The 23,130-nt window shown below is 48.6% G+C and overlaps 3 protein-coding genes and 1 non-coding gene across 5 annotated transcripts; 2 read left to right on the top strand and 2 right to left on the bottom strand.

Annotated features, from left to right (window-relative positions):
• Positions 1-3,973: 3,973 nt before the first annotated feature.
• TRNAE-CUC lies at positions 3,974-4,058 on the top strand. Its single transcript is given in 2 exon segments — positions 3,974-4,011; positions 4,024-4,058. It is a non-coding gene; the product is annotated as a tRNA-Glu (tRNA).
• Positions 4,059-4,473: 415 nt separating this feature from the next.
• On the bottom strand, positions 4,474-6,225 carry LOC120681258. The gene has a single exon (XM_039962770.1). It carries the CDS (start codon positions 6,223-6,225, stop codon positions 4,474-4,476), a length of 1,752 nt encoding a protein of 583 aa, XP_039818704.1.
• A 2,764-nt stretch (positions 6,226-8,989) lies between these two features.
• On the bottom strand, positions 8,990-10,236 carry LOC120683971 (cyclin-P2-1-like). The gene has a single exon (XM_039966055.1). The coding sequence runs from the start codon at positions 9,969-9,971 to the stop codon at positions 9,426-9,428; it is 546 nt and encodes a 181-aa protein (XP_039821989.1). The 5' UTR covers positions 9,972-10,236; the 3' UTR covers positions 8,990-9,425.
• A 542-nt stretch (positions 10,237-10,778) lies between these two features.
• Positions 10,779-14,421, top strand: LOC120683828. 2 transcript variants are annotated; one of them, XR_005678948.1, is made up of 6 exons: positions 10,779-11,674; positions 11,748-12,004; positions 12,079-12,760; positions 12,835-13,038; positions 13,116-13,847; positions 13,921-14,421. XR_005678948.1 is itself a non-coding variant. In XM_039965924.1 (5 exons), exons 2-5 carry the CDS (start codon positions 12,616-12,618, stop codon positions 14,289-14,291), a joined length of 1,452 nt encoding a protein of 483 aa, XP_039821858.1. In that variant the 5' UTR covers positions 11,797-12,004; positions 12,079-12,615; the 3' UTR covers positions 14,292-14,421. The 2 variants fall into 2 exon arrangements, 1 of the variants encoding a protein (XP_039821858.1); XM_039965924.1 differs by lacking the exon at positions 10,779-11,674 and having other exon boundaries at positions 11,797-12,004.
• The last annotated feature ends 8,709 nt before the right edge of the window (positions 14,422-23,130 follow it).

The following is a 23,130-nucleotide window of genomic DNA, read 5'->3' as shown; positions in this document are numbered from 1 at the left end:
AATTATATTATATATGGTCGAGTTGGGTACCGAGCTGGGTCCTATATATATAAATTTGAAGGGAATTCAATCGAGAGAGCCGATGAATAAAGCCAATCTCAATGAGAGTGTCATCGCACAGTTACCTAGACTGTGAACTAGATAACCGAGCCGGAGAAGTGTCATGGTGATGACACTCCTCTTACATCTCATGACACTCTCTTTTCTCTCTTCAGCCACATCAGCAAATTTAATAGTTATGACACTCTCATGACCCTCCCACTGAAATTGGCCTAAACAAACTAGATTTCGGAGTTACAGTTGGAGATCGACGTCTCATTTTTTTTTCCGGTGCCAATCGACGGCTCCATCCATGACACGGAGATGGGCCCTCCAGCAGCTGCCTGCGGAACGCGGACGCAGGCAGCAGCTCCAGGCACACGCTTCGTACGCTTCCAAGTTGCCGTGGACAGGGAGGCGGGCTCTACGGGCTGGGTTCGCCCTGCGAGTGCGAGCGAGGCCGCCTGGCTTGGCCGAGCGATGAGGTCATTCACAGGCCCAACCAGGAGCGGGCGCTGCGGCTGGGCGCTGCGGCCTGCCGGCGGCCGAGCGCTAGGGGCGTCGCCGTCGCGTGCCGATGGTCGTCGCTGCGGGCGTGCGGCGCTTCAGGCGAATAGCCGCGCGTATCGGGCCGATGCTGCTGCAGGCAGGCGTGCACGAGCGCGGTAGCGGCGCTGCTGGCGGACGTGCGGCGCTTCAAGCGAACAGCCAGGCGGTGCTTGCTGGCGATGGCGGGCTCCTCTACCGCGTGTGCCACGCCTCGTGCCGAGCAGAATTTTTTTTTAAATCAATTTGCTAGTTGACGGCCACGGGTCTTTGTGCCGGCGACGTGTACCGTTGAAGTTGATGTAAAATTAAACTAGATCTACCGATCATGCAAGATGTGAAAAATATCGAGCAGCAACAACAGATTAGAACCAATCCAATCTATTTTCAAAACTAAATTATACCCTCTGTTTTGGGAAGAGGAAAAAACGGAGGTAGTCGCGTAGGACAGGTCGACAATACCGGGGATCTGCTGACGTGATCGCGAGTTAGGGCAGATATGGTTGCTGGCGACGATGCACAGCCTGTTCGGCTGGCTGGACCGGCCGCCGCTGGCTGGGCGTGTTTCCGTGGTTGGCTGGCTGGGTGTGTTTCCTCTCATATTTTATTGTAGCTCCAGCCAGCGTCGGCGGCTAGCCCAGCTAGCCGAATAGGTTGGTAGTCGATGTGGTCATAGTAATAGATGGCAAGAACGATCTGACTCATGTAGTCAATGTCGTAAAAGTAGTCGACAGTGAGGATGATGGCAAGATCTTCGGTGTCGAGCTTAATAGTGACTTCTCGTACATGTGGAGTTGATGAAGACTGATCATGTTGAGAACATGTTGTAACACGTCGTCAGCGATTAGATCCTTCTCTCGCCTCTCACGGTAAGCATAGGGACATAGTAGAATATAACTTTTTATTCTACCTTCCTTCTATAATGAGAGTCCGGTGGCAAGTAAACTTGACTAGTGTTGCCCCCCACCCCCCGTCGTCCCGAGGGGCGGCTCGGGCGGAAACAGCGCCGCCGGCGCTCAGCGCCCTCACCTCCCGCCCCCGCCCCTCGCCGTCGCCGAAGCACCTCGCCGGAAGTCCGTGCAAGTGCCAGGACGACGGCGGCGGGGCCTCTCCGCCATCCCCTCGTTCTCCCCCTCGGTCCCGCCATGTTTCCTCGACGAACTCCGGCAGCGGCGCCCAGATCCGCGGTGGTCCTCCCCTCCGTGTTGTCCTCCATGGCCGGATCCGGTCTCCCGAGAGCCTGTTATGCCATCATCAGGGAGGCCCGCAGTGGTCACCGCCCTCCATGCCGCGGCAGCGGCGGTTGGTGGTGCGGCGGCGGCGACGGCTCGGGGCGCCAGATCCGGTTCCCTTGTAGGTGGATCCGGCGCCCCCGCAGCTGTGTGGTGGCCCAGCTGCCGGCATGCTGCTTGTGGCTCGGTCCAGTGCGGGTGCTCCGCTGTGATGGTACGGCGTGCTGCTGCCGCCGGGGCTGGAGGCCACTATGGCTCTGTGTCGCTGGGCTACTGTCCTTCGCCGGCACCTTCTTGGGAGGTATATGATTGTCTTGGAGCTCACTAGGTAAAAACCTTGCTCGGCTCAATGTCGGTGCCGATGGCAATGGCGCTCTCGTGCATCATCTTCCTTGTTGGAGGTGTCGTCGTAGAACTCCTTGCTACTATGCTACGTGTTGATCTCTGGGGGAAAACCCAACCCGTTCTGGGTGGGCGATGGCCGCATCTACGATGTCGTTACCTTACGGAAGGCATTGCTTTTCAAAATCCCCTCACAGCTTGGAAATCGTCTACCTCCCAACCATAACCCACCAACAGTGATCAAACTCTTTCCCATGATTTTTGCACGAGCTGCTAACTGATACGTGGTTGCTGCCAAGGTCTTTCCCTCGTCACCATCCAGGATCCTTGATTCCATCGTCTCACCAAATGCCGGGTTAGCGAGACCATGGTCTCCTCTCTTGGATCTCCTCGTTCTCCTATCGTCGGTCCTCCCTCCTTTGAGGATTCCTCCCCTTAAAGGGTGTCGGAGGGCGTCGATTGGATCCTGGATGTGCTTCAAAGATGATGCAATCACATCTGTCGTCTGTCTCTTCGACTCGGTGCTTTACAGTTGCCTGTGGAATGGATATTGTCGAAGTGAAGTCCTTTAGTAGTATCACTGTTCGTTGAACAACAACATGCTTTGTCATTGGTGTTAGGAGTAATTGATCTATGGGTTTGTATGTGACTCTTGTAATATCTTCCCCCCTCCCTCTTTTGTACTCTTTCGACCTTTCAAAGTCGCGGATGTACTTGGTGCCATGCACCTTATATCACCGGCTTGCCGGCATCTATGGAAGTTCATTCAGGTGGGGATCTTTCGCCCCCCCCCCACCCGGTGTTTCCCTCAAAAAAAAAATGAGAGTCCGGTCATTTTAAACACCTTTCACCCCTTTTGCTTCCTCCTCCCTATCATTTTTCCTGATGCCTCTCTTCTTCTCTGGATGCCCATCCTCTAGTTTTTTTTGTTATGACCAATGTTCGCGTACACCGTAACTTCGAATGCATTTTGATCTCGGTATATAATTTCGGTACGGGTGCAAGTAAGTACCCTTATCCACCGTCCTCTTCAGTTCAAAAATTTATACTACTTTTTCAAAAGTGAAATTTATTTTAAGAGATATTACAATTTTTTAAACTAAAGATGGGCACTGGATACCCTAAGAGGTACCCATTTGTGCCTCTAAAATTCGGCGCCGCCTTTTATTTCTGTCCGCCGTTTGACTAGGCGATAACGCAATCACCCGCTTCCGCCCCAGGAGTATATACTACTTCTCCCCTATCATATTCCTTGATGATTACCCCGCCCAAACAAATAACCGTATACATTTAGGAATTTAGTAAATAAAGGGGCTTTAAAGGAGAGAATCACCGCTAGTCCATTTGCGGTTGCGGACAGTCCCCATCCAATTTTTTTCCTGCTTGGTTCAACGGATGCGAGTTCTGTGCCGAGAATGGAGCTCGTCGTCTGGTTGCGGGCCGCAGAATTGAGGATGGCTCTGAGGTCTGAGCTCGTCTAGCGTGGGCCGAATGACAAGAGGAGCACGGCCCAGCCTTTGATCCTTCCTGGGCTCTATCGAGCACAATGTTGTAAACACAGCGACCAGCCTCTAAAAGGGAAAGAAAAAAAAAAGCTTCCTGGCTGACGCGAGATCTCTCAATTAGTTATTAGTACCCATACGATGATAATGATTATATTACAGTTGAATCATGCGGTAAAATCTTCGGTTAAGGTGGCCAGTGCCTACCTTCGCTGATTCGCTGAATGTTCAGCAGTGACGGGCTGGAGCTGTCTACTCGCTCCGACCATTTAGATATCAACATTAAGAAACTGCAGTTAGATATGACCAAAATCCGTTGTAGTCTAGGTGGTTAGGATGCTCGGCTCTCACCCAACAGACCCGCCGAGAGACCCGGGTTCAAATCCCGGCAACGGAGTTTTTTTCCCCATAGATGTTGCTGTTGTACGACATTAGTTCCTACGAATTTAATACTCGCCGGAAATGGATGGTAACCAAGACATTTTCTGTTGTACGACATTAGTTCCTACGAACTTAATACTCGCCGGAAATGGATGGTAACCAAGACATTTTCAAAGGCAAAAGTTTCGGTGAAAGAAAACGCAAAGCAATGTTCATATTGTACCTTTTAATTTGTCTTTCATAGCAGGACAACAGTTAGTCTTGACATATTACCTCCACGCAATGATGTAAGTTTACTGATTCATCAGAAAGGAAAAACAGGAACAAATCACTTACATAACAAAGAGCAATATACTCGCAAATTACACAAGCACGCTCTGAGCTAGAGTTAGTAGTTAATAGTATAATAGTATATATACGATACTAGTAGGTTAATTAATAGCTGACTCCCGGCTCTTGTCATCACCTCCGGCCGACGAGGAGCCCATGCCAACCTGAAGCCACGGCCCCGTGGGCTCCCCGTCCATGCTCACCACGTCCTTGAGATCGCTAAGCTTAGCTCTCTTGGCTGCGGTGCTGTCCGCCTCGTCGTCCTCCGCCACCTTGTCGGCGGCGTGGTGGCTGCTCGTCGCTGTAGTCTTTTTCCGGTGGCTGCCGGTACTAGGTGCCGCGACGGCCAGTGGCTGTAAATGTACTGGTGCTAGAGCTTCGAGATGGAAAGAGCTGCTTCCGGCCTCGGGTCGCGCGACCGAAGCTGCAGCTAGTGCTGCTGGCCTCGCTGCGATGGTGAGGTCGAGCACCGGCTCCGGCGTGTCCACCATTTGCTGGAGGGTAGTAAGCTGGTGCCTGACTACCCCGACGATGTCTTCCGTCAGAGGCGGGATCATGTTAGCCACCGGGTTGCAGGGGTCCGCCGTGCTCGAGGTGAGCCAGTGGCATCGCTTGTGACCTCCGAGTGCCTGCCCGGAGGTGAACAAGCGGTGGCACACCGAGCACTCGTGCATCTTGGAGTTCTTCTTACATGGTGCTGCGACGGTGAGCGTGGTGACCGGTGAGCTGCTGTGCCCCATGGGCGCGAGCGACATCGACAGTGATGCCGCCGCTACCTCACTGCTTGTCCCTGTCTTGGTGTCGAGATCACTGGTAGCAGCATAAATACTTGTCTTAGCCTCCGTGCTTACGCCTGTGTTGACTTCATCCACGGCGGCACCCTTGCCGGTGATATTGTTGGAATCACCACCTACGGCTGAGTGGCGTGTTGGCTCACCGGCATTGCCTTCGAACTTGGCCGCGAAACAACCTTTTACTTTCTTGTGGCTGGCTCGGTGCCCGCCGAGAGCTTGGTGCGAGGTGAACACCTTTTTGCAGGCCTTGCACTCGAACACGTTGCGTGATGAGGGTGTGATGTATTGTGGCGGCGGCGCCACCGCTGAGGGCAATGCCACAATCGGCTCCGGTGGTGGGACGAAAAAGGAGATCGGCTGCAGTTGCAATGCCGGTCCTCCGTCACCTTCTTTAGCAGTCGATGCGCACCGCTCCTGCTTGTCGGTGCGGGCAACTGTTGTCTGGCCAACGTTCGATGAGGAGAGCATGACAAGGCAATTGGCAAGGTCCTCCTCCTCGTCTCCTGACGTGTCCTGTCGAGACGACGCCATGCCTGAATGGTCCTCTCCCCCGATCATCAGCTTGACGCGGCGCGAACGCTTCCCTTTCGACCACGCGGCCGCCACCGCCGCCGGATCCTCCTCGCCGTCGGCGTCGGACGGGGGCGATGACGAACGCAGCGAGCCGGACCCATCGAGCTGCACCTCGTCCTCCGAGTTGCACTTGCCGTGCTGAAGGAAAAGCTCCCACGACGTGAATTCCTTCCCGCAGTTCTTGCACACCTGGCAGCTCCTGATCAGCCGGTTCGGATTGGCCCGGAGCGTGTACGCGTGCGTCGCCGCCGACGATGTCCCCACCGCGTCCCACTGGTCGTCCGAGCCGCGGCACCGCGCGGCGGACGCCTCGTCGCCGAGCGAGTCGTCGTCGGCGCCGAACCCGTCGACGTCGCTGGCGCCGTGGGCTCTCATGTGCCCGCCGAGCGCGCTGCCGCACGTGAACCCCTTGTTGCATACCCGGCAGAAGTGCTTGAACTCCGGTGGCTGCCCCGGCGGCCGCGGCGGTGACGGGGACGGCGGCATCTGGTCATGGCAACTCTGTGGTGAGGGAGGAGATCAAATCGACAATGTGCTGTGCAGAGCTACGCATGCATGCGCGTACCAGGAAGGAGGCTTCACACATGGCCGCGCGACCCGACAGATTCGCTGGCCGCGAGCTGTGACCGGCAAACGCTTCTCGTGGTCACAGTTGCAGCAAGCCTTTTCAACTGCTTAATCGGAGTGTTTGCCATTTATATATATAAGCTCTTTGGCAGCTTCTTCCGCTGGTTAAGCTAGTGACACGTGGCAAGGAAACCAGGGGTTGTTACGTCCCCCAGCAGTCTTGGACACACCTGTCAGCCTAACAATCGTGAAGTACTTGGTGAAAAAAGAATTCTTCCGCAGTAATCGGAAAAAAAAAAAGAAATATCCAAAATCACTGGTCCTTGAGAAGGTCAAGCTGGGCATGTCTAATGGCGGTTAACCATAACCACAAGTTATTTAAGCTAGTGTACGCTCCTAGCCCTCCTACACTTGCCTTCTTTAGCTATTCATCTTCCTTTTCTCAAGGATGGTACAATTTTCTCCCCATAAATACGATCCTACGACTACGAAAGATGAATAGCTAAGTTTGTCATATATAGCTCACTCCGAGACCCACATAAGAATTGGAAATTGCTGGATAAAGTACACGGCCGTAAACCCTACAATATGTTTCATTTAGTTCCAACTAAGAATAGCATGATCCAACAAGATGTCATTATTATCTGTTATTATTTGGTAAAGTACACCGGCCGTTCCTAAACTTGTTCCGGTGCATCATCTAGATCCCTAAAACCTTTAAAATGTGTTAATTTCATATAGAGTTCAGTGGTTCGAAGATCTTGGTCCAATGGTGTGACATTCTTCCTCCTCGTGTCGCGCCACTACTCACTGTCATCATGTCGTGCTGGGTTAGAATTTGGGGGTTCGGTGGCCGTGTTTGGGCGGGGTGCTAACAGTTGTGGGTGGCGAGAGATATCTGGTGGACGGTGAAGGAAGCGGGAGCGTTTCGATAAGATCCTCGGCACGGATGGATTAGGGTGGCACCAACCGGTGATGGCAAATCTGATGGCTTTTCCCATCACCGAATACGATGAAGGGGCAGTGCGGGACAAAGTAGAGGAAAGATTGTTCGAACGTCTTGGGCTAGGAGGGCGCCAGCAGATCCGGCGGTGCGAGGCAAACGGCGGGCGCGATGGGCGGTGCAGAAGGGGGAAGAAGAAAGACAAGGATGTCCTTGTGTTGGGGGTCCATGCATGGAGGAAGAAGTGATGTCCTTGACTGTCTCGTTATTGGGCCGAAACGTATAAATCCACTAAAAAAAAGTTACTATTACAAATTGGAGGTTTCTTTAAACCTTCATGTTAAGCTATTTATGATCCTAAGTGGACACTTTCAAAAATAGAGAAATTCAAGAAAACTTTACAAAAATCACAAACCTCCAACCATCAGTCCGACAACTCTAATCATAATAGTCATGAGATTTGTTATCTTTTCTAATAAATTACCCACCTCTGTTATTATAAAAAAAATACTAAAGTAACCTCCTAAACATGTATCTAAATTACCCACCCCTCCCATTATTGTGAAAAAATGAAGTAACCCCTAATCTTTGTTTAAAGTACCTATCTACGTCATTATAAAAATAATACAAATAACCTCCTAAATTTGCATATAAATTATCCAATTATATTCAAAGTTAAAGTAACCTCTAAATTTGAATCTAAATTATATAATTATAACAAATTATTAAAGTGCACCAATATAAAATTCTAAATTGTTATTTCATAATGATTAATATATTATTTAGATTATTTTTTATATAAAAATACCTACAATATGTGTCACCATATATTCAAGTATTATTAAAGAGATAAGAAGGCCAATTCACAAACAAATGGTTCAGTTAGATATGTATCAAACATATATAGATGTATGATGCAAAATAAAATATATTACAATTAGATAATAATAAATATATATTTTGGAGTATTTATTAGAATATTTAATAGATGAAAGAGACCTTAAAATAGATAATTACAATTATTAGCTACTTAGTATGGGTTGATAGGCCAGTAAGTACTTCCTCCATACTCGAAAAAAATGTCGTTTTGGACAAGATTTTGGTCAAACATTGGGAACATAAATCATGAATAACTTTTAAGTTGTTGAGTTTCAAAATACAAAAATCATATAAATAGATTTGTCTTGAAAAATACTTTCATAAAAATGTAAATATATTACTTTGCGATAAATATTTTTATGAAAATAAAAAGTCAAAATTAAATTTTGAAGACCGTGAGTATGGAGGGACGGGGCGCCCCACCACCTTCAACTGTGTGCTCTGATCGCGCAAGCTAATGGAGGCGCGTCCTTTTTCCGTATGCGCCGTATTCCGGTGGGGGCGGGGTAGCTGGGTTGCTGCAGCGTGCGGGATGTGCCCTGCCTGTGCCGTGCCCACCGACTTTATGATCTGCAAAGTTAGCTGACGGCGATGTCGCACCGACAACACGAACGCATCATGCAAATATTCTATAATTTCCCTGATCTTTTTGCGCGTCTGATTGAATCATTCGGTTGCCAATTTGGCCACTGAACCTTTTTTTAGATTTATTTGGCCACTGAACCTTTTTTTCTATTTATTTGGCCACTAAACCGTGCCAAGTTAGTGCTGGCCCCTGTTGATCTGATTTAGTGATTCATATCGCTGCTGGACGCAGTTGTTTATGGTTGTGCTAAAAGCAATTGGTGTTCTTCCAAGAAAGATTGAGAAGAAGTTATTTTACGTTTCCTCTTCGAATACCTTTCTCTTCGATCGATGAGTACAATGCTTGCAAGTCTAACTCATTGGCAAAGCTATGATTATGCTATGCACATCCTTGTGCCGTGCCCTTTGGGCACCGACACCATCTCTACCGGCGTGCCTCCGGCGACGCCTCGGCGGTCAATCCGCGCAGCTCCGGCACGGTCGCCGGCGACGGACCACGCTGACACGCCCGGGCTTCGACTACTACAGCTGCAGCTTCCTGACGATCTGGATCTCATTACTAAGCCGCCGCCGCCCGCCGGTGCTGCCCCTGCCGCGCCCGCGCTTCTCCGGCGCAGACGAGCGCCTTCTCGAGCCGCCGCTCCACCCGGTACCCGCCGCCGTGGCTCACCTCCCGCTCCAGGTGGCGGCAGTAGCTCTGGAACACGCTCGCTCACACGTTGAGCCGGAACTGCATCAGGAACAGGAAGTCCAGCTCCAGCGCGCTCAGCTCCGCCGCGCTCAGCCCGCCGACCGCCGCGAAGTAGGAGTTCTTGTAGTTGCGGTCCTCCACGAACTTGGACGCCACGAGGATGGCCGCGGTGAGCAGGCGCTGCGCGTTGGCGCGCACGACGCGGACGCCGGCGTCCCCGCGCCGGAGCCGGTCCAGGTACGCGTACGCCACCACGTACACCTGCGGCGAGACGTGCGCGTACCGGGAGAAGCGCTCCAGGAACGCGCGCAGGCTCATGTCCAGCTCCGTGCCGCCGTCGAACGCCCGCACCCGCCGCCGCGTCGCCTCCGCCGACTCGCCGCCGTCGCCTCCCGGTGCCGCCTCGCGGTCGCTCCCGGCAGCCAAGGCCCGCTCGTTGCGGGCGATGTGCCGCTCCAGGATGGACGCCAGCACCGAGACCACGACCGCCGGCGACAGCGCCGCCGACGAGCCGTCGTCGCCGCACGGGAACGCGAACGCGTCCGACGACAGCTCACGCGACGCCATTTCTCCGGTGGTGGTCACGACTCACGGGGATCTGTGAATCAACTGGCGAGCTGCGCTCTCGGCCACACACGCCTACACCGCACTGCGCTGCCACTGCAAGCTCGTGAAGCCATGGCTACTTATACACGGACGAGGCGTCGGCGAGTTGTGGGGGCGGGAAAGCTATAAACAATGGCGGGGCTGGACCCGGACGGGCGAAGTGGACACGAGGAAGGAGCAAGGAAGCAGAGATACTCGTAAAAGAAATTCAGATGCATCGTCTGACAGGCAGGGTTAAAAAAAACCGCTGGGAACCGGACCGGTTACCGCGGTAACCGGTCCGGCCCGGTTCCGGTTCCGGGCGGTTCAAACCGGGGCAAAATTCAAATTTTAAATTTGAATTCCAGGAAATGAAAAAATCCCAAAAAATTCATAAAAATACTTCAAGTTGCGAGGAATGTAATGGTGTCAAAATTTTTGAAATATTCATTCATTTGATATATTTTGGGGGCATTTGAATTTAAAAAAAAAACAGGCGGCCCATTAAGGCCCACCGGCCCGTCACCGACACATAAGGCGCCACACCCCCCAGAACCTTCAGACCTGCGCCCCCCACCCCATTTCCGCCTCCCTCTCCCTCCAGGCGGCGCCAGGAAGCCCGACCGCCGGTGACCGCCGGCCAACCGCTCGGTTAGCGCGGCTAGCCGGCCGGCAAAACCGGTTAGCCGGCCCCGGCCCGAATCTAACCGGCCGCGCCGGTTAACCGGCCGGGCGCAGCGGTAAGCCGGCCGGAATCGGCGGTAAGCCGGCCTGGGAGGTAGGTAAGCCGTTTGTTTTTTTCCCTTTGAGTTGATTTGCAAGTATTAGATGATTTGTTTTAGGATTTAGATGTATGATCTAGGTGTAGTTAGGATTTAGGTAAGATTTAAGTGTATGACGTAAGGATTTAGGTAGAATTGAATATTAAGGTGCATATATGTTTTTAGGATTTAGGTTGATTTAGGATTTATGTGATTGATATGTCTTTGTTGTCCATTTATGCAGATAGACAATGTCAGGTAGAGATAAAGATATTGTATGGGAACATGGTGAAAAATTTTATCCCGGATGGCGGTGCAAGTATTGTAATACGCAGAAAGCAGGAGGTGGTGCGACTAGATTGAAACAACATTTGGCTCACCGCGGGGCGGAGGTGGTCCATTGCAGGAATGTGCCACCAGATGTGCGGGAGTATTTTCAGCGTGACATTGAGAAGGCTAGGAAGGCAACTGCTGAACGGGCTCGAGAGAGGTTGAGACGGGAGAAGGCTGCAGCGGAGGGAAACTATCCCGGTGAAGAAGAAGATGAGGAGACTCAGCTGCAGCGTGCCTTGGACCAATCGAGAGCGGAAGCAGTGTACCGACGGGGGGTGGAACAGAGAGGAGGTGTATACGAGCATGGAGGGGATAGTGGTTCGACGAGGGGGAATCCTTTGCAGAGGATGTTGCGTAGGGCAACTTCGCAGAGGGAGAGTCCTGCGGTGGAGGATTATAACGTGGCATCCGGTGGGAGAAGAGGAATGACCCAACAAAGAATTGATACAGGCTCCTGGACGCAGAAGGGTAGGAATGCAAAGGAAGCTATTGGTAAAGCTTGGTCAAAGTTTTTCCATTTTGCGGGAGTACCTGGAAGACAGGCTGACAATCCTTACTTTGTCAGCGCGGTCAGGGAGACACAGAAGTGGGGTATGTTTTCTTTCATTCGTATGACACCTATGAGCTTACATTTCTGTATCTCATGATTTTCATATATTTGCAGGTGAAGGTATCGCATCACCAACTGGACGGGATATTGATGGCAAGTACCTTGATCAGAACGAGCAAGACTTGAAGACGAGGTACGTAAAGTTTCGGAAAGACTGGCCCTTATTTGGCGTCACGTTGATGTGTGATTCATGGACTGGGCCGACGAGGATGAGTGTCATCAACTTTTTGATATACTGCAATGGAGTCATGTGGTTCCACAAGTCTATTGATGCGAGTGGAAGAACTCAAGATAGCACATATTTGCTTAGGGTAGGCCCTAAACATGTCCCATTCACTTTGAGTATATTTTGAAACTTACTAAAAAATCCTACCTATTTTGACAGGAGATTCGAAAGGTGGTGGACGAGATTGGACCGGAGAATGTCGTGCATATAGTCACCGATAATGGCTCGAATTACAAGAAAGCTTGCAAGGCACTAGGAGAGGTGTATGAACACATTTTTTGGACACCTTGTCTAGCACACACCGTCAATTTGATGTTGAAGGATATAGCTCGAAGGCCCGAACATTCTGGTACGATCAAGCAATGCAAGCGAATTTCTAATTGGTTACACAATCATGGTCAGTTGAATACAATGATGAGGAACGCAATCGGTGGTGAGTTGGTCAAGTGGAATGCCACTCGATTTGGAACCAATTACATGTTCTTAGAGAGCATCTATCGGAAACGTGATCGTTTCATGCAGTGGATGGCATCTACTGAGTTTTTACAAAGCAAATGGGCAGATACCGAAGATGGTCGATTTACTCATTCCAGATTTTCAAATTTGGAGTGGTAGGACGGATTGAAATATGTCATCGACACAGTTCAAGCAATATACAAGTTCCTTCGCTTCGCTGATCAGGACAAGCGGCCCAACATGTGCGAAGTCGTGATGTCGTACCAGAATACGAGACAGGAGCTGCAATCTTTCTTTGGAAATAATGTTTCCACTCGGGACGAGTATCTTAAGGTTATGGACGATAGGATGCGTGACCTTTTCATAGGCACGTATGTGGGTCCAGGTAAGACTATACGAGTCATCTATTTTGGAACTCTATGAAACTTATGCTTATTTGAAGTGATTTATATTTTGCAGCTGCTGTCCTAAATCCGAGGTATTCATACACGATGGAACCAACTCAAGAAATGTTCCGCGGACTCAAGGATACATTTGAGCGCATGACGGATGTCCAGAGCGCCGTGCAGGCATTGCAGGAGCTTGAGGTGTTTCGGCAGAAGGTTGGCGAGTTTGGCAGTGAAATGGCAATGAGAATGGCGATGGATCCAAAGACATCCCCATGTAAGAGTTACTCCGTAACATATTGTTGTTTTCTCTATATTTGAATATATTGCTTACATACTTGGTTGCACATACAGCGTCCTGGTGGATGATGTTCGGATCAAGCACTCCAAAGCTGCAGTATCTTGCCATGCGACTTGTTTCACAATGTTGTTCGTCCAGTGGATGCGAGCGCAACTGGAATACTTTTGCCTTGCTGCATACAAAAGTTCGCAATCGATTGTCACACAAGAAACTTAACAAGCTGGTCTATGTCAACTACAACCTTCGTCTGCGACTAGAGGAGGTCTCCGGCCCACCGATACGTGAAGAAGGTGATTTTATCGACCAGCTGGCCCATCTTTCATTTTATGATGAGAATAATCCGGTGCGGGAATTGATGGAATATGGTCGATCTAACCGTGCTCCAGTTCTGGACGAGGATGATGATGACGGAGACGTCCCTCTCCCGTCTCATATTGTCAGGGATCAAATAAACCTCTCAGATCTACGTGACACTACGGGGGATGCTTGCATCAGCGATTGGGCATGTAGACATGTGGGTGACACTCACCTAGGGAAGAGGAAATTCCAGAGGGGGCATACGAAGGGTGACTCGAAGCGTCAAAAACAAAAAGGAAAAGCAACAGCAAAATCAGTGAACAGCGACACGTCCACAGATGATGGCGATGGTGAGCGTAGTCCACCGTATCAAGAGACTGGGGATAGCAGCTCCGCTGGTGATGGTGACGGTAGTGACGGTACAGATGCTGCTGCTGGTGGTGGTGGTGGTGGTGGTAGTGGTGGTGGTATTCCCATTCGTTTCACAGGTATACATTGCACCTATATATGCACACCTATTTCTGATTATGAGTACTAATTATTATATATGGTTAATTGCAGGGGAGACTCAGTTCACACATGCTACACAGGACCCCGATCATGGAGCACCGGAATCGCCGAGGAGAACGGTTGGACCGACGGACAACGATACTCCACAGTACTCTTCTTCCTCCTATAGCGATTCCAGGCACTCTTTTCACTATCCCATACCTGACATCAGCATGGAGCCACAGACGAGATGGGTGTACGAATGGGAAGACCCCCATTTTTACACTATGTTAGTTCAGGAATGGGAGACAACATCGGCGTGGACAGGGCAATCTTGGCAAGACTACAAGGCTGAACTGCTTAGAGTGCGAGGTTTGAATGTGATGTCCATCGCCGAATACCAAATGGCGTCCAGAATGGGGGTCTTCCCATTCTTACTTTGAACTATTATTAATGTGTATCAGTGACTACTGTATTTGTAGGCACGATTAGGACTATGGTATTTGTATGCACGCGCATTAATATTGTATATCTCTGCATAATTATAAATTGTTACTTTGGTGTGGTATTTTACATTAATATGTGCATAGTTCATTCCAAAATTTCCTTTTATTTCACACCACGGAACCAATTTAAAATTGTCGGTTTATTTTGTTCAAAGGCCGGTAACCGGTGCAACCGGTCCGGTTTTACCAACAAACCGGCCGGCTAACCGGTCCTAACCGTTAGAACGGTAACGTTTGAATTCGGTTTTGAATTTGGCCGGTCGGAACCGGTAACCGGTCCAACCGGTCCGGTTAACCGGAACCGGTGGCCGGCGGTTCGGTTGAACCGGTCGGATAAAAAAACCTTGCTGACAGGCTTGATCGATCGTCCCGGCTGGTAGCGCGGTTGGGGGGATCCGTGATCGGCGAGGCTGGATTTATGACAAATCGCGACGGACAAAACAAACACCGCCTGCAGATCATCCTGTCGCGGCGAGGCTGGCCGTACTGCCATTAAACATTTCCCGGCCCGCATGAGCGTACGTGCTACCTGCTCGCCTGGTACACGAACACGAGCACCCCTTGCCGGCCGTCGTCATGACGCGTGGCCTGGTTGGTGGAGAACAGCTTATTAGGCCCTTAATCCGCGCCTGATCGGGGGCGCCCAACCCAACACATGGTTGGTGGGCCCCGTTGCGCTGCGCTATAAAGAGAGGTGGAGGCCGGCGGCACACAGCACGAGGTTCGTCGTGCGCCGCCAAACCCACCGAAAAACCCTAGCCCGATCTGAGGGTGCGCAGAAGCAACGGGAAGCCGCCGCCTCTGCGCCACGCCAGTCGTCGTCCTCAACTCCACTGGCGTCTCCACCGCCGCCGCCGCCGCCATCGTCCTCGACTCATCGCCGTTGGCGCCGTCGTCCACGACAACGCCGCCGCGACCGTGAAACTGCTGCGTCACTCGCCGCTGCCCTAGAGCAGATCTTCATCAGCGAACCAGAGATGGCCGCCGAATCGAGTTCGAACGCTGGTGGTGACGGTCTCTCCCTCTCTCCCTCTGTGTACTCTTCCATCCCTTTTGTTCTAGATCTAGGACCCTTTTGTCCTCATGAAAAGGAAAGAGAAAGGAAATACCCGCTCGATCTGTGCACTAGTCGATCCTAGACACATAACAATGGTATCAGTCGCCTTGCTAGCGCATAGATCCAGTAGGGGAAAAGACGGATTCGTCCACGAATCGAAAGAAATAAAGCACAGAAAAGGCAAATTGATGCAAATCGAAAAAGAAAAGAAATTTCAAACCCTAACCCTAGAGATGAAAGGGCGCGGGACCTACCTGGTTCGCGCGCCACTGCCGCCGCCGGTGCGCGGGACGCGCTTGCGCCGCCGCTCGCCGGACTTCACGGCACAGAGGAGCCGCCGGCTCGCCGCTCCGGGACGCCGGGGTCGCGCGCGCGGGGCTCTAGAGCATGGCTCCGTCCACGGCCGGCTCGATGGCGGCGCGCTCACCCTCCGGCGAGCGCGCGCGCGCCGGCGAGCAAGCCGCGGTGGCGCCGCCCCGCCTGCTCCCCCCGGCCACCCATGGCCGCCGCCGTGTGCGAGAGGAAAGGGGGAGGGAAAGAATGAACCCTAGGGTTCGGGGAGCGCCGGCCGTCGCCGGTTTTTGTTCGCGCGACGCGCGCGGGCGGCCGTCGGATTCAGATCCGACGGTGAGGGGGCGACGCGGCGGTGAGAGGGCCAGATTTGGCCCAAGAGGGGCGTGGCGCCGGGCCGGTTTGGCGGCCTGGCCGTTAGCTGTTGGGCCGAAGGCCCGAGCGGCGCGCGCGCTGAGTGGACCGGGCTGATTTCTCGCCCAGGCCGCTTCAACAGTGCAAGATTTAATTCTTTTTGTTATTTTTTCAGAAGCATTTATTTGATGTTTTTTTGTAGTCTTTTGATCTCTATTCAAATTTGAACCAACCAGATAATTTGTCTTTGAAAAAAGCAAAGTTTTACGGTTATATTGCTTCTGAATAAATGTAATTTTCATGTTTTCGCTGCAAAGATTAAAGTTATTGCTCTTTAATTTAATTCGAACCAACGAGACAATTAAATTTAAGCGCATGTTTAAAGAGTTTTCTTGAGAAGTGAATTATGATATTGTTATTTTTTGACCAACGTTATTAATAGCAGTATTACAATTTTTGGTATAGTTCTTGTGCATTTATTTCTATTTCTACCCAACGGTGATATAGATTTAATTGCATAAATAGTTGTATGTTCTATTTTGACCAACGTTGGAATTATTACATGCAATTGTTGTTATTATGTTCTCACTATTTTTTGAAATTTTCAGCGGGGATGAACTTGATGGAATTCATCAATCACATCCCAACTCTAAAAGGAGACAATTATGGCGAATGGATCAATAAGGTTGATCTTGCTTTCGTCTGTGGAGAGGTGGATGAGATGATCACCACTCCAAAGCCCACTGAGCCACCGGCTCCAGTGAAAGGGGAATCTGACACTGATGCTGAGTGGCAGGAAAAAGAAAGGAACTATGCTCCTTTAAAGATGGCTTGTGATCTCCAAAAAATAAAGTGGAATAATGCCAACAAGAAATATCTGGCAGTGATAAAGAACACAATTGATCCTAACATTTTGGGTTCAATTGGAGAGTGTGATTCAGCTGCAGAGTACCTTGAAAAGATAAAGAACCAGTTTACTAGTTCTTCAAAGACTTATGCCACACAAATCATAGAGCAGTTGGTCACAAAGAGATACTATGGCAATGCCGGTACTATAAGAGATCATATCATGGGGATGTGCGCCTTGAACTCCAAGCTCAAACCAATGAAATTGGATCTCAAGGAAGAGTTTATGGTGCACCTGGTATTCGCCTCTCTGCCAAAAGAGTTTACAATGTTCGTTGTAAACTATAACTCACAGCCAGAGAAGTGGAATACGGAAAAGGCAATTGGCATGTGTGCGCAAGAGGAAGATAGAATCAAGAAACAGAATGGTGGGTCTACCAATTTTGTGCATAATAACAAGAAAAGGCCCTTCCATGCTGCTTCTTCCTCTAAAACCAAAGACAAAGCCCCTATGCCACAGAAGTATCAGCAACAGCGCCCTCCAGCTCAAGATGAGTGCTTCCATTGCCATGACAAGAGGCATCGTAAAGAACCAAAGACAAAGCCCCTATGCCACAGAAGTATCAGTAACAGCGCCCTCCAGCTCAAGATGAGTGCTTCCACTGCCATGACAAGGGGCATCGTAAAGCAGATTGTCCCGGCTACTTAAAGATGATAATGTCAAAGAATGGTGATAATGTAATTTTATTTGTTAATGAATCCCTGTATATACAGTTTTCTAAATCTACTTGGTGGATTGATTCTGGTGCAACTGTGCATGTTGCAAATTCTTTACAGGGATTCCGTTCGACAAGGACTACGCTAATGAGCGAAAGACACATTAAAGTCGCGAACGGAGTACAAGCAGATGTGGAAGATGTTGGCGATGTCTCCCTCGAGCTAGTTAATGGTTTCATCCTTGTATTAAAAGATGTTTTATTTGTCCCTTCGCTTCAAAGAAATTTGATCAGTGTATCATGCTTAGACACAGATGGTTTTGGTTGTCATTTTGCGAAAGACAAATGTGAACTATGGTTTGATAATAATTGTTTTGGTGATGCTTTCCTTTATAATGATCTTTATTTACTATCTATGCGTGATAAAGTGCATTCTGTATGTGATGTGAATGTGAATGAATCCTTGTCAGAGAAAGAAACAAAGAAAATAAAGAGAACAAAAGATACTTCATCGAAATTATGGCACTGTCGTTTAGGCCATATTTCGAGGGGGGAATTGAAAGATTAGTGAAGAGTGAAATTCTTCCTCAGCTAGAGTTTTCTGATCTTGAACAATGCGTTGAATGTATTAAAGGAAAATTTGTAAAGCAAATTAAAAAGGGTGCCAAATGAAGTGCAGGAACATTAGAAATAATCCACACTGATATATGTGGCCCGTTTCCTATGAAAAGTGTGGGTGGCTATGATTCATTCATAACATTCACAGACGACTACTCCCGCTATGGTTACATTTATCTAATTAAAGAAAGATCTGAGGCATTGGATAAATTTAAAATATTCAAAGCTGAGGTTGAAAATCAGCTTGACAAAAGAATTAAAATAGTAAGATCAGACCGTGGAGGGGAGTACTATGGTCGACATACCCCTTATGGACAAGTTCCTGGACCTTTTGCGATGTTTTTACAGGAAAATGGTATAGTTGCCCAATACTCTACACCGGGGGAGCCTCAGCAAAATGGAGTAGCTGAAAGGCGCAACCGTACACTAATGGATATGGTGCGCAGTATGATGAGTTATTCCACATTGCCATTGAGTCTGTGGATGGAGGCGTTAAAAACCGCCATCCATATTCTCAACAGAGTGCCAAGCAAATCGGTGCCCAAAACGCCATATGAGCTATGGACAGGAAGAGAACCCTCACTGACTCACCTACGGGTCTGGGGGAGCCCAGCTGAGGCTAAAGTGTTTAATCCAAGTATTGAAAAATTGGATCCCAAAACTGTAAGCTGCCATTTTATCGGCTATCCTGAAAAGTCAAAAGGTTTTCGTTTCTACTGTCCAGACAGACAAACAAAGTTTGTAGAAACGAGACATGTTGTCTTTCTAGAAAATGAAATGATCAGGGGGAGCATGGTACCTAGAGAAATTGACCTTGAGGAGAAGCGGGTGTATGTGCCTACTCCTATGATTTAAGAGCCATTTTTCTCACTACCTGTTGATGCTACACCAAAAGTTCCTGAAATAGTGACACCAGTACCTTCTTCGGTTGTTGCTGCGCCAACTATTCCAGATATTACGGTGACAACACCTGTCGCAACTCCACCCATACCAACAGTGAGCGAAGGTTTGGAACCTGTCATCTAGGAACCGCCTGAACCCGCGGTTGGACATGAGGAGGATGATCTACAGCCCCCTATGGAAAATGTGCCAGAAGTTGAGGCACAAAATGTGCCACAAGCAGTGGCCCTTAGAAGGTCACAAAGAGAAAGAAGATCGGCTATTTCTAGCGACTATGAAGTTTATAATACAGAAGAAGTCTATATGGAGGGTGATCCCACTTCATATGAAGAAGCCATGAGAAGTGTTCACTCATCTAAATGGCTGGAAGCTATGAAGGATGAGATGAAATCAATGAGTTCCAATGGTGTTTGGGACTTAGAGGAAATTCCTAAAGGAGCCAAAATAGTAGGCTGTAAATGGGTTTACAAGATAAAACATGACTCCAAAGGGAATGTAGAAAGGTTCAAAGCACGACTCGTAGCAAAAGGTTTTACACAAAGAGAAGGGATAGACTATAACGAAACTTTTTCTCCGGTTTCGTGTAAAGATTTCTTCAGGATTATAATGGCATTGGTGGCACATTATGACTTAGAGTTACATCAGATGGATGTAAAGACGGCATTCCTTAACGGGGATCTGTATGAAAATATTTACATGGCACAACCGAAAGGTTTTGTCATGAAAAGAAAAGAACATATGGGGTGTCGCTTAAAGAAATCCATTTATGGATTAAAGCAAGCCTCTAGGCAGTGGTATTTAAAGTTTGATGAAACCATAAGGAAATTTGGGTTTAAAGAAAATGAGGAGGACAATTGCATTTATGCAAAGTTCAGAAGTGGAAAATTTATTTTCCTAATCCTGTATGTGGATGACATTCTACTTGCTAGTAGCGATGTTGGTCTGCTATTGGAGACAAAGAAATTCTTGTCCTCAAACTTTGATATGAAAGATCTCGGTGAAGCTTCATTTGTTTTGGGAATTGAAATTCACCGAGATAGAACAAAGGGGGTATTAGGACTATCACAAAAGTCATACTTAGAAAAGGTTCTAAAGAAGTACAGTATGCATATGTGCAAACCTTCACCTGCTACAATAGTCAAGGGCGATAGATTTGGGAAATTTCAATGTCCCAGGAACCAGTATGAGATCGATCAAATGAAAGCGGTTCCATATGCTTCAGCTGTCGGAAGCCTACAGTATGCTCAAGTTTGTACACGCCCTGACTTAGCATTTGTTACCGGGATACTTGGCAGATATCAAAGTAATCTAGGATAGGCACACTGGATCATGGTAAAGAAAGCTTTACGTTATGTGCAAGGCACAAAAGGTCTCATGCTAACATACAGAAAATCCGATTCCCTAGAGATAGAATGGTACTCATATGCAGATTTTGCGGGGGACATCGATGACCGAAAGTCCACGTCCGGTTATGTATTCACACTCGCAGGGTGAGCTATATCGTGGAAAAGCTCCAAACAAAGCGTAACTGCATCATCGACGATGTACGCTGAATTTGTGGCATGTTATGAGGCCTCGGGGCAGGTTGAATGGTTAACGAAATTTATACCCGGTTTAAGAGTGGTAGACAGCATTCAAAGACCACTCAAAATGTACTGCGACAATGAACCAGCAGTGTTTTATGCTCACAATAATAAGTCAAGTGGTGCTGCCAAACACATTGACATAAAGTTTTATATTGTGAAGGAGAAAATCCAGAATCACTCTATTACACTCGAGCATATAAGCACAAAGAAAATGCTTGCGGATCCGCTCATTAAAGGCTTACCACCCAATGTGTTCATGGAACACATAGCCGGCATGGGTTTAAGGGAAAGCCTGTGATTTCTGGAGAATAAAAGGGCCCAAAAGAAGGAAGGTAGAATAAAAAGTTTCAAGTTAAAGTAAAAAGTGAGATCAAGGAGGAGAATGTTGGATTGATCTCCTTCCTAATAGGCCCAACGGCCTATTAGTCCCTTAATCCATGCCCTGATCGGGGGCGCCCAACCCAACACATGGTTGGTGGGCCCCCGTTGCGCTGCGCTATAAAGAGAGGTGGAGGCCGGCGGCACACAGCACAAGGTTCGCCGTGCGCCGCCAAACCCACCGAAAAACCCTAGCCCGATCTGAGGGTGTGCAGAAGCAACGGGAAGCCGCCGCCTCTGCGCCACGCCAGTCGTCGTCCTCGACTCCACTGGCGTCTCCACCGCCGTCGCCGCCATCATCCTCGACTCGTCGCCGTTGGCGCCGTCGTCCACGACAACGCCGCCGCGACCGTGAAGCTGCTGCGTCACTCGCCGCTGCCCTAGAGCAGATCTTCATCAGCGAACCAGAGATGGCCGCTGGATCGAGTTAAAGCGCTGGTGGTGATGTCTATCCCTCTCTCCCTCTGTGTACTCTTCCATCCCTTTTGTTTTAGATCTAGGACCCCTTTGTACTCATGAAAAGAAAAGAGAAAGGAGATACCCGCTCATCCGTGCACTAGTCGATCCTAGACACATAACACGTACGTGCTACCTGCTCGCCTGGTACACGAACACGAGCACCCCTTGCCGGCCGTCGTCATGACGCGTGGCCTGGCTGGTGCAGAACAGCTTCTTTTCTTTTTTTAATTTTAATCCCTCCCTTGCCGGCTGGAAGTGTTGTTTCTGATGGCAGTTAGCAGGAGAGGCGTCTTTTGTTCAGACGTCGAAGCTCTGCGGGCGACCAAGGGGGTGGTGGCGGCGTTCTAATAACCACCGGCGATCGCAGGAAAGGTTCCTGCAGCAGACACGTCTGTTCTGTTGGGGAGGTTGGGGATGACGTGGATGCTGTGTTTTGGGAGCAGAGGACAAGAGCATCGAGGAGTTTGATATGGTGATAGCAGTGAGGATACAGAAATGGATCTGTTGAAGATGATGTTTGCCTGTATGCAATAATAGTACCGCCTCCAGAAACTTTTTTTTTTGAAAGAATCGCCTCCAAAATCGTTCAGTTGCAACTTGCAAGGTCAGATCGCGTGCTGAGCTCCCAGCATGTACAAACGACAAAAGACTGTTGGGTTACTGCAAAAATGTATGCATTGCAGCATTGGAGTTGGAGGGAGAGAGGAGCACTAATTATCTGGCAATTTTGACCTCTGTTTTTTAAATCCAGCCCTAATCTTTAGAAAATTAGAAGAGTCGTCTTCCAGGATTTAAGAAATGGCAGGTCAAGTAATAGATCTGATCATATGAAAATGTTAACTCTGACATTCAAAGGGCATGAGGCAGACTGGCAGAGTCCACACACCCAAAATGTTAAAAACAACCGATCATCTGTAGGTATGCTTGGTCAAAATGCCTTTTTTTTCAAAACTGAAAGTATCTGAAATAAAGCAGAGCATTGATTTCTGATAATAATAGATCAAAGCTGTCATGCCCTACACAACAAGTTGATTTGGCTAAATTGAACTTTATCGCTTGCCACTTTCTCGAGTTGCTTTTGTATTATATTTCCCGTATATCATATAACTAGGCGTATAGCCCGCGCATTTGCGCGGCTAGTATTGAAAATTCAAAAATTTGCATGCCGTTTTATCCTTACTTAAGATTATACTATTTTTTTTACCATACATCACCATATTTATTATCGTAAATTATGTCTTATTGTTGGTTAAAATAATTCAAATATGGTCTACCTATAATAATAATTTGATTTGTTGAGCTTTAATAATATTATGCATATAATTATCTTTAATTTTATTTTATTTTGATTGATTGTTGTAGCTTTAATTTTTATTAATAGTATATGTTTGTAACTAATACATAGCTAAATGATATTTTATATTTAATTTTTCATAATGTCATTGGTGGTGATATTTAATTAGGCATAGTGGTATTTTAGGCTAATTTTTATTATAATGGCAGTGGTGTGTAATTTTTATTTTTTCTATTTTTCTCCGATTAACGTGGGAATTTCTAGATCTTGAGAGCGA

The sequence above is a fragment of the Panicum virgatum genome, chromosome 7N (assembly GCF_016808335.1).
Source record: "Panicum virgatum strain AP13 chromosome 7N, P.virgatum_v5, whole genome shotgun sequence".
Taxonomy (NCBI): domain Eukaryota; kingdom Viridiplantae; phylum Streptophyta; class Magnoliopsida; order Poales; family Poaceae; genus Panicum; species Panicum virgatum.
Note: the sequence above shows the minus strand (reverse complement) of the source record. Positions and strands in the feature narration are given on the sequence as shown.

Coding starts and splice junctions, on each gene's coding strand:
- LOC120683828 (XM_039965924.1), top strand. CDS start 12,616: ATGTGCGAAGTCGTGATGTCGTACCAGAATACGAGACAGGAGCTGCAA. Junction 12,761..12,834: donor AGGCACGTATGTGGGTCCAG/GTAAGACTATAC, acceptor TATATTTTGCAG/CTGCTGTCCTAAATCCGAGG. Junction 13,039..13,115: donor GGATCCAAAGACATCCCCAT/GTAAGAGTTACT, acceptor TTGCACATACAG/CGTCCTGGTGGATGATGTTC.
- LOC120681258 (XM_039962770.1), bottom strand. CDS start 6,225: ATGCCGCCGTCCCCGTCACCGCCGCGGCCGCCGGGGCAGCCACCGGAG.
- LOC120683971 (XM_039966055.1), bottom strand. CDS start 9,971: ATGGCGTCGCGTGAGCTGTCGTCGGACGCGTTCGCGTTCCCGTGCGGC.